This window comes from Microcaecilia unicolor, chromosome 8 (genome assembly GCF_901765095.1).
Source record: "Microcaecilia unicolor chromosome 8, aMicUni1.1, whole genome shotgun sequence".
In the NCBI taxonomy this organism is placed as follows: domain Eukaryota; kingdom Metazoa; phylum Chordata; class Amphibia; order Gymnophiona; family Siphonopidae; genus Microcaecilia; species Microcaecilia unicolor.
Genome location: NC_044038.1, coordinates 153,907,739 through 153,923,211, shown reverse-complemented (window position 1 = coordinate 153,923,211; position 15,473 = coordinate 153,907,739). Strand labels below are relative to the sequence as shown.

Sequence of the window (15,473 nt, the reverse complement as noted above, 5' to 3'; positions counted from 1 at the left end):
GCTCATTCCTTTACATTTAATTTGCTCACTGTTCATTTTCCTTCCCTGTCTCTATTATGGCCATTCTGCTTTTCTTTCCTTTCATGTCTCTCACATCCTCTTTTTTTTCCCCTCATATCTCCACTTTCTGTTTTTTTTCCATGTATTTCTTCTCCAGAAAGATGTGTGACCCTGGAATGACAGCCTTTGAACCAGAGGCTCTGGGGAACCTGGTGGAAGGATTAGATTTCCATCGATTCTACTTTGAAAATTGTAAGTAACACTTTTCCTTGACGGTGATCACAAAACTCTCTTTTAGATCCAAGAGTAGAAAAGTCTCTGTGTGCCCGTAAGTGTCAGGTTCATATGGAAACACAGCTGTCATGTTTTTATTCCTTCTAGGTTGTATTTCTCAAAGTCTCTTATCAGAAAATGTGTAAACATCTGGAAAGCAAGAGTGTGCAGTCTATGTAAATAGGGGCACAGAGTGTGCCTGCGTTGGGCGCATGGGGACAAATATAATACGCATTTTTCCTATAGATACAAAACCTCTCATTCTATAATAGATCACCTAAATTGAAGAGCCATTTGAGCACTTAAATTTATAAGGGTTAATATTCAAAGCAATTTAACTGTCCAGAAACAGCTCCTGGCCGGTTACGTTGCCTGTTTGGGGCTAACTGGTCATTTTCAGTGGCAGATAGCTGGTTAGTGCCGCTAAAAAGAACCAGTTAGAGCCAAACTCAAAACTGGCTATTAGGGGGTGTTCTGGGGGCATAAATACATAAGTATTGCCACACTGGGACAGACCAAAGGTCCATCAAGCCCAGCATCCTGTTTCCAACAGTGGCCAATCCAGGTCACAAATACCTGGCAAGATCCCAAAAAAGTTCAATACATTTTATGCAGCTTATCCCAGAAATAGCAGTGGATTTTCCCCAAGTGAATTTAATAATGGTCTATGGACTTTTCCTTTAAGAAGCCGTCCAGACTTTTTTTAAAGCCCGCTAAGCTAACCGCCTTTACCACATTCTCTGGCAACGAATTCCAGAGTTTAATTAATGTTGAGTGAAGAAATATTTGCTCACATTCATTTTAAATTTACTAACTTGTAGCTTCATTGTGTGCCCCCTAGTCCTAGTATTTTTGGAAAGAGTAAACAAGTGATTCATGTCTACCCATTCCACTCCACTCATTATTTTATAGACCTCTAATATATCTCCCCTCAGCCATCTTTTCTCCAAGCTGAAAAGCCCTAGACGCTTCAGCCTTTCCTCATAGGGAAGTCATCTCATCCCCTTTCTAATTTTCATTGCCCTTCTCTTTACCTTTTCTAATTCCACTATATCTTTTTTGAGATGCGGTGACCAGAATTGAACACAATATTTGAGGTGTGGTCACACCATGGACCGATACAAAGGCATTATAATGTCCTCACTTTGCCAGTTAAGTGCTGATATTCAGAACTTAATCGGCTAGGTTAACCATATACATAGGACCACATAAAAGTCAGTCCTATCTTTATGCGGTAACTCATAGTCAGTAAAGTGCTGAATATCACACTTATCTGCTATGTGTTAGCTGGCTCTGCAAACTTGGAAATTCAATGCTGATGCCTGGACATGTCCCAGCATTGTATTTCCAGGCTTAGCACTGGTGGCGGTCAACAAAACAGTGATTTCCTCCGGCTGAATATCGGACCCATAGAATACTGCCATCTACGCAGGTAAGCATACATGTATGTGCCTCAGTGTCTTTAAAGAATGGGTTCATTACCTGCTTTAATAGGGTGCCTAAATGGTGATGCCCAGTTATAGAATGACCTCCAAAGTGAAAAATCCCTTTTGGTATGTTAGGACGTGCTGTGCGGGCAGCTTCTCTCCCCTTAGCCCTAATCTGTAGAGCTTTTTATGATTCCTCCAAAGTAGAGATAAGGAAATTTCATCTTCTTTTATATCACCTTAAACACACAAGCGATACCTGGTCAAAATAGCCCCAACAAAAAGGCCCAAACATAACATAGCCCCGGCAAAAAAAAACAGACAAAAAAAGCCCCCAACAAAATAACCCCTGGCAAATCAGCCCCCTGACAAAAGGGCCTGCCCACAATTTGGTCCCTGACAAAAGGGCTCACCCCCAAGTATTTTACCTGCTCCTGCTGTTTCAACTTTGTGTCTTTCTGAGTCTCGTTGCTGCTTTGAGTTGAGATATTTCTCCACTTTATCACCCCAGTTTCAGTGCTCACTGTCTAGAATGTCTCCCTCTTCCTCCTGCCTGCCCTGTGCAGTCCAGTATCTCACCCTTCCCCCACCACCCAGCAATCCTCCAACATCTCTGTGGGCCGCCAGCAACGTCAACAAGGAAAACAAGCTGCTTTAGCCGGCCCCGGAAGCATTCCCTCTGTTGTATCCCACCTCATCTGATGCAACTTCCTATGTAAGCAGAACATAACAGAGAAAATGCTTCCGGGGCCAGCTGAAGTAGCTTGTTGACGATGCCGGTGGACCACAGGAATGTTGGAGGATCGTCGGGGGAGGGGGAAAGGCGGGAGAAATACTGGACTGTGGAGGGTAGGCAGGAAGAAGAGGGAGATATGTTGGTCTATGTTAGGAGGTGGGGATAGAGGGAGAGAAGAGATGCTGGACCCTCAAAGGAAGGGAGACAGGGTTTTACTATACTTCTTATTTTTGTTAAGGGCTATGAGCTATTTACAGGGGCTATTTTGTCAAGGGATATTTTGTTAGAAGGCTATTTTGTCCAGGCTATTATGTTGGGGTGCCCACACAAGCAGTTAGGGGCAGAGAATTCCTCATTATCCATACAGAGGAAACTTTGTGGAGGTCTTGCTACATTTGAATGACATAAAGGACTGGAGAGAGACTGAAAGGTAATTAAAAGGAATGGATCTTTGAAAAGAGTAAGAAAGGTAAAAAGGGAGATAGGGAGATGGTAATTAATTCCAATAATTGCTGGTTAAAAGCCGTTTATTGGTGATAATTAGCTTGTTATTCAATTCATTTTGCGAATTTTCTGTGACTTTTATAGAATTAGAGGGTTAGCTTGCATCATTCCATATCATCCTGGAGTTTATCTTTGGGTGATTTATAGATAATTATTCCCTAAATGCGTTGGCATAAGGCATGTAAGTGTATCCATGCTATTGGCATGCAGTTACTGCGGCTCACTGCTGTAAAAACAACAACAATAACAACAAAAAACAAAAACATGATCCCTCAGATCAGCATCTATCAACCCCCTATCCCTTGACCAGAATTGCCACCCCCTCCACACAGCCCCCACCCCGATCCCTCTGCACTTATCTGAGGTGTCCTTGATAGTTGAATGGGAGGCAGGAGCAACCAAAATGATAAAGGGGATGGAACTCCTCTTGTAAGAGGAAAGGCCAAAGAGGTTAGGGCTCTTCAGCATGGAAAAGAGACAGGTGAGGGGAGATATGGCTGAGGTCTACAAAATCCTGAGTGGTGTAGAACAAGTAGAATTGATTTTTTACTCGTTCCAAAAGTACAAAGACTAGGGGACACTCAAGGAAGTTACATGGAAATACTTTTAAAACAAATAGGAGGAAATATTTTTTTTACTCAATGAATAATTAAGCTCTGGAACTCTTTGCAGGAGATGTAGTAACAGTGGCTAGCATATCTGGGTTTAAAAGAGGTTTGGAAAGTTCCTGGAGGAAAGCTCCATAGTTTGTTATTGAGACAGACATGGGGAGGCAGCTACTTGACCTGGAATTTGTAGCATGGAATGTTGCCACTATTTGGGTTTCTGCCAGGTACTTGTGACCTGGACTGGCCACTGTTTGTAAAACAGGATACTGGGCTAGATGAACCATTGGTCTGACCCAGTATGGCTACTCTTATGTTCTTATGACACTCCTGCCCCTTTGGCACCCAGAAGGAAAATGGTGCTTTATACTCTTGAGGCACTCTGCTAGTGGTCAATCTACTGATTAAAGGTTCTCGTTCATTCCCTGCCCCAATATAGCCTAAGCAGTTATTGCATGAATTACCATGGGCTAACTCTACTGCTGCCATAGTAACTGTTACCCCAGCTGTGCAGTAGCAGTATGTGCTAATTCAAATGCTGCTTAGTTCACTTTAATAAACAGGCCCCTTAGATATGAGTGGAAAGAGAGGAAGAAAGAGATTAAAAAATAAACACAGAGGCACAGGCATAGAATGAATGGAAAAGACAGGAAGAAAGAGAATAAAAGAGAGACCCTGGAAAAGAATTCAAAAGAAAACCAACACAAGGAAAGTGGAGAAGATAAACTGGAATCAACCCAATTAGTAAACAAAATGTTCAGATAACAAAAGTAGAAAAGAAAAAGCTTTGGGCTTGATATCAAAAAAGGTTAGGTTCCTAAATGTGTGCCCATTTCCAGTCGAACTTAGAGGCCCTTTTTCTAAAGGGACTCATTGGAGCCTAAGGCCCTTATTTTAGAAGAATCCCCAAGTCGAATGGCAAATCTAGAAGGTTAACATCTGGAGAGGCCCAGATGTTTAAATGTCATTTTAGAGCAGAGATCATTCAGACATGGAGAAGCTGAGTGTGTCTAATTGGCAAGGGGGGTATTGGGAAGGTGGGGAGAGGGAGTCATCTCGGCAGGATAGCAATACAGACGTGCATTCCCTATTTTACATAGGGAATACATGCCTGCAGTGCAACACCTGGATGTTGAGATTTAGAGCTATACTGAGGCATGACTAAGGACAGCTATAAATCCTGATGTTCCAAATCCCCACAATTGCTGCCCCCATGTTTGGAAGCCTGACTACAACTGCCCATGTATGGAAGTCTAGCTTTCAGCGCACTTGACTTGGTTTCACCAGCTCTATATACCATGCTATTACTGCTGGATGTCTCAATGGCTATATTTGGCACCCAGAAGCCATGAGATGGGAGCTTGTAGGCATTGCTCCTGGCCCACTGGACACCAAGTATTCTTGTGAGCCCAGGGACTAGGTTGGGTTGGGTGGGGAGTAGGGGGCCTTGTGGCCTTTGTGTTCATGTGGGAGGTCTTGGGCTGGGGGGGCAGAGGATTGCATAGGGGGAGGCTGCATTGTGTCAGGCTCATGCCCATATGTGGTGGCCTGGGAGGGGGGGAAGAGAGTGAGTATCTATACTGGTAAAGGGAGGGTTAGATGATATTAGGGGTCTTGTGCTGCTACCTAGTGGGTTGTTTGATGTGTGTGTGGGTGAGTGGGGCTTATGCTGATGTTGGGTGCTGATAGGTGATGTGTAGGGGGCTTGTGCCGATGTCATGTTCTGGGTGATGTGGGAGACTACTTGTCCTGATGTAGTGGTGGGTTGGGGAAGGTGCTATCAGGACTGGTATGTGATGAGAAGGGGGTGCCAATGGGATCATGAAATCGTGATTTTAGAAAGCTGCTTCCTCTTCTTGGGGGGGGGGGGGGGGGGGGTTGTATGTGTTTTTTCTCCCATGTGCAGTTTTCTAAAATCGAGAGGGGTTTGAATGTGCTGCCCTGCTTGCATTTTACAGGAGGCTTGCACATTTGGAGAGCTTCTTGTAAAACAGTATGGGAATTCCATACATCCTGACATAGGAATTCCCATCTGCAGTCCTTTCTAAAATGCTAAATTAAGAGCTCAAACATTTTGCTTATAAATATCGACCTGACATTCACTTGCTTAGATTTATGACCCTAATGCTGAAAGTTAGTGCTAACTCGTAACTTTTCCCCTGTCCTAAATTTATGATTTATGATTTATCGTTTATTGAGTTTGCTATACGCTTCTCATGAACCCAAGTCAAAATGGTTTATATTGCAATAAAAATAAAATAAAAACTAAACTAAAATTGAAAAAGGAACATCATAAAATAAATAGGAAAGCGCAATTATTCAAGACCAATCAAACAATTAATAAACCATAATTCGCCACTGTTGCCTCCTACTTTTTATGCTCCTAAAGTAGGAGTTTAAGGATCGATATTCAAAGTGATTTAACTAGCCAAAAATGGCTCCTGACTGGTTAAATCATTTGTTTGAGGTTAACCGGTTATATTCAGTGGCTCTTAACCGGACAGCACTGCTGAAAATGTCCGGTTAACTCCCAATGCGAAACCAGCTATTTTGGGGGCGTTCCGAGGTTAGAGTCAGCATTTGACCAGTTAAGTGCCAAAATCAGTCTCTCCTAATGTACATCAGATTCATTATTCAGAAGAAGCAACTGTATTTTCCCTTTTTTACATTGGCAATATTTTGTCTTGTACCTCCAGTGTGGTCCAGAAACAGCAAACCAGTGCACACCACCATCTTAAACCCACACATCCACCTCATGGGGGATGAATCTGCCTGTATCGCCTATATCCGCATCACACAGTACATTGATGCCAGTGGGGTTCCCCGCACCGCACAGTCTGAGGAGACCAGGATCTGGCACCGCCGGGATGGCAAATGGCAAATCGTTCACTTCCACAGATCAGGAGCACCTTCCGTTCTACCACAGTAAGAGGACTTCAGTTGCAGTCTTGCTTTCAGAAAAATAATTTATTTTATTGTGCTGCTCCATATAATGTCTTTGTTGCTTCATTAACTAGCTTTGGCAACAGGTATTCCTCTGTTATAACTAGTTCAGGGCCCCTTTTACCAAGCTGTGGCAATAGGAGACCTCCTCTGGTGTCAGCTCGTGTTTTTCATGCGCCCTGAGGCCCCCTTTTACTGCAGCGGATAAAATGGAAGTCGCTCGTTCCAGCAGGAAATGGCTATGTGGCAAGTAAAACACTTGCCATGCAGCCATTTTGGAGGAGGGGAGCCCTTACCGTCACCCATTGAGGTGGCGGTAAGGGTTCCCGCGCTAACCCGGCAGTAACCGGGCAGCGCCAGCACTGCCCGATTACCGCCGGGTACACTCCGGCGCTGCAATATATTTTTGTAGCCAGGGCCGTGCCTAGGGTCTCTGGCGCCCCCCTGCAGACTATCAGTTGGCGCCCCTACCCCCCGTGAAAATGATCACGCCCCCCCCCCCGGTGAAAATGATCGCTCACCACTTGCCACACTGACAGGAATTGTCAGCAATATTCTTAGAAACAAATTGCTATACATTGCAAAATAAGATAGCAGATGTAAATTCTCAAAGTGGACATATTCCAAACGCTAGACAAAAATTAAACTGAACCCCCAAGATGCCAGACTCTGCATACAATGCAACACCACAGAAACAGAAAATGTCCCCTAGTACTGTGCAAAATATAAAGACTGCAGATGTAAATTTGAAAAAAACTAACAAGAACCAATCACCACTTTACAAATTAACAAATAGAAATAAAACAAATATAGAAAATAAAATAATACCATTTTATTGGACTAATACATTTAGCTTTCAGAGGCCAAAACATCCTTCCTCAGGTCAATACAGTATAGTGCTGTTACAGTATCCTATCCTGACCTGAGGAAGGGGGTTTTGTTCTCCGAAAGTTAGTCAAAATGTATTAAAATTAGTCCAATAAAAAGATTACCTATTATAAACATTTATTAACACAGCTACAATACTACTATATCCTAAAGCAAAAAAATAAAAGTAAATATTTTATTTACAGTTTGTTGTCTCTGGTTTCTGCTTTCCTCATCTTCTTTTCACTGTCTTCCTTCCTTCCATCCAGCATCTGTCTTTGTTCTCTCTCTAGAAACACCTACTACTAATCAATATTGGAGCTATAGGCAGTCAAAACAATCAACAATCATCTAAATGAAGACTCCTATATAATATATCTCGCGTCAAATGTATGTTTAAATTTATAGGGGAAAAGCCTCAATCCCGGCGTGCGCTCCTTGTGTTGTAAAACAACGTAAGGGAGCACCGCCCGATCATCACTGGCTAAAAAACCCCTGTTTAAGTAACCCACTTCTGTTTCCTATTTTTCAAAACAACTTAGATTGATGGTTACTTAGCTTCACTGCTGAAACTCTCTTAAGCAGTAAACCGGAACACAGTCGTCTGAACCCAACCCACGGCCCGACTCAGCCCAAGTTTCGCCTTCTTCCTCAGGGTCCGTGGGTCAATCAGCTGTGTCTATCGAAAAATATAACACATAAATCATATATTTGGCGCTCTTTAGTGCGAACAGTATCGCCTCCAACCTCAACTTCATGCTTCTTACTTCAATCGGCTTTTCGCTTTTCTCAATGTGAACTTTTCAAGATGGCGTCGATATTTATAATGGATGACATCAGACGCTATATTTGGGCTCCGCCCATCTTCCTGCTGGGCGGGGCTAACTTCCGTAAAACTTCTCCCCCTCAGATCAAGTGTCTGTACCTCACACATTTACAACAGCCACTCTAAGACGGAACTGATCAAAAGAACTGACTCCATTCAATTCTAATGTTTAAACCGTCCGGTTGTAAAGAGTGTAGACGGTATATCCATCTCTGCTCCTGTTGTAGGAGGACCAATCTTCTGTCGCCTCCTTGTATATCCCACTTAATTTGTTGTAAGATGACACATTTAAGCGCGTCAAAAGTGTGATTAAATTCGATGCAATGCATGGCTAAAGGAGCGGTCTTCTTTTGTGTGTTAATGTTGCTCTTATGTTCTGTGAGTCTAATAGTGAATTTCCGTGATGTTTGTCCCACATACACTTTCTGGCAAGGGCATACGATGGCATAAACCACCCATTCTGAGCTACATGTAGTATTTTGATGAAGGATGTGAAGGTAGCTCAGAATGGGTGGTTTATGCCATCGTATGCCCTTGCCAGAAAGTGTATGTGGGACAAACATCACGGAAATTCACTATTAGACTCACAGAACATAAGAGCAACATTAACACACAAAAGAAGACCGCTCCTTTAGCCATGCATTGCATCGAATTTAATCACACTTTTGACGCGCTTAAATGTGTCATCTTACAACAAATTAAGTGGGATATACAAGGAGGCGACAGAAGATTGGTCCTCCTACAACAGGAGCAGAGATGGATATACCGTCTACACTCTTTACAACCGGACGGTTTAAACATTAGAATTGAATGGAGTCAGTTCTTTTGATCAGTTCCGTCTTAGAGTGGCTGTTGTAAATGTGTGAGGTACAGACACTTGATCTGAGGGGGAGAAGTTTTACGGAAGTTAGCCCCGCCCAGCAGGAAGATGGGCGGAGCCCAAATATAGCGTCTGATGTCATCCATTATAAATATCGACGCCATCTTGAAAAGTTCACATTGAGAAAAGCGAAAAGCTGATTGAAGTAAGAAGCATGAAGTTGAGGTTGGAGGCGATACTGTTCGCACTAAAGAGCGCCAAATATATGATTTATGTGTTATATTTTTCGATAGACACAGCTGATTGACCCACGGACCCTGAGGAAGAAGGCGAAACTTGGGCTGAGTCGGGCCGTGGATTGGGTTCAGACGACTGTGTTCCGGTTTACTGCTTAAGAGAGTTTCAGCAGTGAAGCTAAGTAACCATCAATCTAAGTTGTTTTGAAAAATAGGAAACAGAAGTGGGTTACTTAAACAGGGGTTTTTTAGCCAGTGATGATCGGGCGGTGCTCCCTTACGTTGTTTTACAACACAAGGAGCGCACGCCGGGATTGAGGCTTTTCCCCTATAAATTTAAACATACATTTGACGCGAGATATATTATATAGGAGTCTTCATTTAGATGTTTGTTCTCTCTCTGCCATCCAGTGTCTGCCCTCTCTGCTGTCCCCTTCATCCAATGTCTGCCCTCTCTCCCTGCTCCTTCCATCTACATCTGCCCTCTATCTCTGCCCCTTCCATCCACCATCTGCCCCTGTCTGCCCTCTCTCTCCCCCTTCCATTCACTGTCTGCCCTTTCTATCGCTTCCATCCACTGTCTGCCCTTTCTCTCTGTCCGCTCAATCCACCATTTGCCCTCCCTCTCCCATCCATCTAGGGTCTGCCCTCCCTCTCACTCCCCCTTCCATCTAGGATCTGTCCCCTCTCTCTGCCCCTTTTTTTCAGCCCCCAGTTCCAGCCCTACTATCCCACCAGTCCCCAGTTTCAGCCCTAGCCCTTTTCTCCCACCAGTCTTGAGCTTCGGCCCCCCAGCCACTTCTCCCTGTCCCCTTTTCAGCCCCCAGTTTCAAACCCAGCCCTTTTCTCTCACTAGTCCCGAGCTTCAGCCCCAGCCACTTCTCCCTGTCTTCTTTTCAGCCCCCAGTCCCCACAGTTTCAGCTCTTGTCCCTTTTCAGCCCCCAGTCCCAGTACTAGCCCCCTTATCCCACCTACCCTCCTTTTCAGCCCCCAGTTCCAGCTCCCTTCATCCACATGCCTTGCATTAGGGCCTCCCCTTTCAGCCCCAGACCCCATCTGGGCTCCCCTCCCCATCCCCTTCTCCCACCTGGGCACCCCATCCCCTTCTCTCATCTGGGCACCCCAACCCCTTCTCCCATCTGGCCACCCCATCCCCTTCTGCCATCTGGGCTCCCCACCCCATCCCCTTCTGTCATCTGGGCACCCCACCCCATCCCCTTCTGCCATCTGGGCTCCCCTCCCCATCTGTCATCTGGGTTCCCATCCCCTTCTGTCATCTGGGCACCCCACCCCCATCCCCTTCTGCCATCTGGGCTCCCTCCCCATCTGTCAACCCTTTCCCCGCCTACCGCCGTCACCTACCCCCGAGGTCTACTTCCTCCTGCCGGTTTTTTAAAATATTACTTCAGCTGGCGGGGGACCCCAACCCCCGCCAGCCCAGCCGAGGTCTTGTTTAAGTTCTTCATCCTCATGCTGTGAAAGCTGCATCCTTCCAGTTGGACGGAGTCTGACGTCGCAGCACATTGACATCCTGCACGTACAACGTGCTGCGACGTCAGACTCCGTCCAACTGGAAGGATGCAGCTTTCACAGCACGAGGATGAAGAACCTCGGCTGGGCTGGCGGGAGTTGGGGTCCCCCGCCAGCTGAAGCAATATTTTTAAAAACCGGCAGGAGGAGGCGGACCTCGGGGGTAGGTGACAGCGGTAGGCAGGGAAGGGTTGATGGCGGTAGGCGGGGGAGGGTTTACGGCGGTAGGGGGGATGGTTGACGGCGGTAGGGGGGGCGGCGGCTGGGGGGGGCTATAATGTGCCCCCTCACTCTAGCCCCTGCCCCCCCTACCGCCAAACCTCAGATACGCCCCTGAATTTTACGTGCCTTTGTAAAAAGGGCCCTAAGTGAGTTGCTCTGATGCCATATTGTGCAAAGCAAGTCCTTGATTCAGAAATCAGTGAAAACCAGTGCAATGGTGTCTTTACAGGCTAATTTTCACAAAACAGATAACTGCACTTCAAGCAGTGCATTTTCTTTCTTCATCTAGACTACATGCACATTTCCTTGCAAAACTTTGCTGTGGAAGTCCATTTGGATCTGTAGCAAACTTCTGCTGGAAGGGCCAGCTAAACTCAGGTGTGAAATCCTGTAGGTTAGCACATGGGTCCTTTTGTCTAACCACCCATCTAAACCTTAAATCTACCTCCCTTTTGTATCTTAGCCATTCATTTTCGAAGCACATGGATGTCTCAAAAGGCCAAAATGGACGTCCATGTGCTTGAAACATCCAAATCCTGATTTTTGCAAAGGTAGAATAAGGACACCCAACACTACAGAACGTCCAAATAGTAAGGGGGTGTGTTCTGGGCTTGTTTTGGGTGGGACTAAGGACAGCTAGTGCTGTGCAGGGCCACTGGGGGGGTGGGGCATAGGAGGGCAAGATTCCCAGGGCTCAGCCCCACTGATCATGTTAATGTAATCACACAGGTCCCGATAGGAGCAGGAGAAAGGCAGACCCCGATGCCAGGTCCACCATAGAGGATGGGGAGGAGCAGACACAGGATTCCAAATTGGATTTGGGGCCCCTGGTTTAGGTGGCAGGAATATCCAATCCTCACCTTTCTCCAGCACTGTTCTGTGCCGCATTGCCTGCCCTGCTTCTCCTCACATCACGAGTATACTCAGTTGTAGTGAAACTGAGCATTTGTGACACTTCCCGCATGTTCAATTTCATCAATACTGACCATGCACGATGTGAAGGGAAGTAGGGCAGGCAATGCAGTGGAGAACAGTGCTGGAGGAAGGCTTCTGCTGGCAGAGCTTGGGGATCCCCACCAACCAAGGTATGTGGAGTTGCAGCAGGGGGCAGCCCCCTAATCTTTGAAGTCTGGCTACGGCCTGGAAAAGCAAGTCAGCCCGAGCGAGCGAGGGATGAGTGGCAACTGCGACTGCATCCTGAATGGGGGGGGGGGGGGGGAGACAGTGACAGTGGCGGCAGTGGGAGTCCTGCCCCAGGCCCAGCTCTGTCTTGCGGCGGCCCTGGTGCAGTGGACTGTAAACCAAGGGACTGCGGTTCAAATCACAGTTTAACTCTTTTTTTTTTTAATGGTGAAACAGAAAAATACCTACTGTATCTATATCTAAATATATAAGACACCTGCAAGCCTGGAGGCTTTTGAAGTACTGTACATTTAGGCTCAGTAGGTATTTTTCTGTTCATGGAGGACTCACAATTCCAAAATCAAAGAGTTAAAGTGGGATTTCAAACTGGGCCCCTTTGTTTACAGTCCACTGCACTAGTCACTAAGCTGCCCCTCTGCACTCCATGGATGCCTGTGCAGCCATTTTGTAAGAATTCTGCTATATGTCCCTTGTTTTCCCCCATTCAAAATGCGGATATTTCAGTTTGTAAAATGGATGTTCACGCTGACATGGATTTTCAGCACATGGATGTCCACCTCACGCATTTTCAAACAGGCTGTAACCTGTTCAAAAATACACGTAAGATGGACATCCGTTTAGAACATTCTGACTTGAACGTCCTTTCGTAAATGTCCCTCCATATGTAATATTTAATGTATATTTATGTGTATATATGTGTGTGTGTATTTTTTAATGAAGTATAACTTTGGCTTCCTTGCATATATGAGCTACTTTTCTCTTTTTCTACCCTGTTTTTATATTCTATGAATATTGTAAACCGCTTAGATGTATTTTTATTGATTTATGGTATATCAAATAAATTTGAATGGTAACTGGAACTCCTATTGTTATCAAAAGAAAAGAAAACCAAGGAATCCCACGCAATCAAGAGTAGCACATACACAATAAAGGATAAGAATGACCAAAGCGATAATCCAGGATGAAAAAACTTATATTCAACAGAATGTCCGGACACTGCTGAGGGAAAGAATTTGGAGAAGGAAAGATCTTGGCTACTTGAAAGAAGCTTGAAGATTATTAAAGTGTTTTTTTCAGACACTTGTCATGTATTATCTGGACTGCAAAATTGGACCCCTGATGAAGGCACTTAGCCGAAACATGGACCGAGTTCAGTTCATCTTCAAGCAAGCGTCCTTTTAGCTTTATATCTACAAGCAAGTTTCACTGTATGCATTTTACACAATGGTCTTTCTACAATCCTGAGACTTCATCTGAGGTGGGTACTGTTTCAATTTTTGTGTATGTACCTCTTCTAGGATATCAGTAGGTAGAGTCACTTAAAGCTCAACAGTCAGAGACAAGAGGACATAACTCGTCACAATATCTATGCAGAGGTACATCCTCAAAAATTGACACGGTACCCACATCAGATGAGATCTCAGCAGTAGCTTGTACAGACTGGACTTGCCGACCTGACTATGTATACCTTGGGGGAAAGGAGAAAAAGGGGTGACATGATACAGATGTTCAAATATTTGAAAGGTATTAATCCGCAAACAAACCTTTTCTGGAGATGGGAAGGCGGTAAAACTAGAGGACATGAATTGAGGCTGAAGGGGGGCAGACTCAGGAGTAATGTCAGGAAGTATTTTTTTATGGAGAGGGTGGTGGATACATGGAAAGCCCTCCCGCGGGAGGTGGTGATGAAAATGGTAACAGAATTCAAACATGCGTGGGATAAACACAAAGGAATCCTGTTTAGAAGGAATGGATTCAGTGAATCATAGCGGAGATTGGTTGGCAACACCGGTAATTGGGAAGCAAAACCAGTGCTGGGCAGACTTCTACGGTCTGTGCCCTGAGAAAGGCAGGGACAAATCAAACTCGGGTATACATATAAAGTATCGCATACCATGTAAAATGAGTTTATCTTGTTGGGCAGACTGGATGGACCGTACATGTCTTTATCTGCCGTCATTTACTATGCTACTATGTTACTATGACTTGTTTATATCCTGTTGAATACAAGTTTTTTTCATCCTGGATTATCACTTTGGTCATTCCCATCCCTTCTTTTGTGTCCTACTCCTATTGCTATCCTATGTTTATGGCCATGAATCTGCTTTGCAGTGGTGAAGATTATTTATTTATCTAGTTTGCTACAATACTGACTTTTAAACAACATTGTGTTTTCTGGTGTCTTGTAGCTGAGGTGGCATCAGGTGGCCCAGAAGAGGCTTGTGACACTGCATGAGAATGCACAGGAAGAATTCCATCTTTCATCCTAGAGATCTAACCCATGGGACTTCGCTACTGACTACTGCTTGGATCCTGCTGGGACTCCACCTCTTTTTCCCTCCTCCTCATATTCCCATCAAAGTCCTACTTAAAAAGGGAACCCAGTTTGTCTATTTTTCCCATTCTTTTCAGTTACTTTTGTTGCCGTAGGGGAGCATGAGAGACCCTAGTAGGTGCTGAGGGTAGGCATGGGTGGTCCAGTTCTTTAGAGAATGCAGCCTGCTTGAGAACGAGAGGGCAGGAGGAAAGTGATGACCAAGGCTAAGGGAGTGCCTCTGTCCACTGGAGAGATTTGCACTACAGGCACCTGGGTCAGCCACATGGAAATCCCAGACTTCCACTTTTTTCTACCAATTCTTTCCCTCCTTGTGGCAAAAGCACTCCCCCATATCTCCGCAATTTGAAAGGTTCATCAGTTAAAAAAAAAACACACACACACACCTTGGAAGCTGACTGGAAGTATGGTCCTGAATGTGTGTAAGTAATTCTATCAACTTTAAAATAAACTATTTTACTGAATTTTTAGTAGCTGTATTGCTCCTGGAAGTAACTGGATTCTTTGTAGTTTGTGATAGCTGCAGTTGAACCGACATAAGAATAATCCTCAACTTATTATAGAATCGAACTCCACATCCAGTCAGGTTTTCAGGACGTCTCCTGGAAAACCTGATGACTGCCTGAGGGATCACCTGGATAGCTTAGGGAAGTCCTATGAAATATATGAACTTTTGAAGTGTGTGTGTGTGGGGGGAGGCATGCGATCTTATACATTCAAGTTTTATAACATCATTAGGTTCTTCTTATGCTGGGTTAAATAAAGGTATCACATCTTATAAAGAATTCTCTTTTATTACAACTGGATATTTGAAATAATTATGTTTATTTTCCTCTCTTCCTGCTCATATTTGCTTACTGATAGCACCAGGGCCTTGCTGCTCTCTAACTGGACTTTTCTGGTGTTTAAAGAGCAGGTGCGAACATGGAAAAGAGAAACAATATTTTGGCATTATATATGTACAATTTTATACTGCAATATATCAATTCATATATATACACATAG

General features: G+C 44.6%; 1 protein-coding gene across 3 annotated transcripts in view; it reads left to right on the top strand.

The window, feature by feature from the left end:
• The window catches only part of CAMK2A (calcium/calmodulin dependent protein kinase II alpha), a 238,611-nt gene extending 223,400 nt beyond the window's left edge, over positions 1-15,211 (top strand). For 2 of the 3 annotated variants that reach the window (XM_030212235.1, XM_030212234.1), the window contains 2 exons: positions 158-252; positions 6,242-6,474. In XM_030212235.1, the coding sequence (XP_030068095.1) occupies positions 158-252; positions 6,242-6,474 (328 nt within the window). Of the gene's footprint in view, positions 1-157; positions 253-6,241; positions 6,475-14,322 lie in introns of those variants that run through there. The other variant, XM_030212236.1, reaches the window with a different exon arrangement.
• Positions 15,212-15,473: the final 262 nt, after the last annotated feature.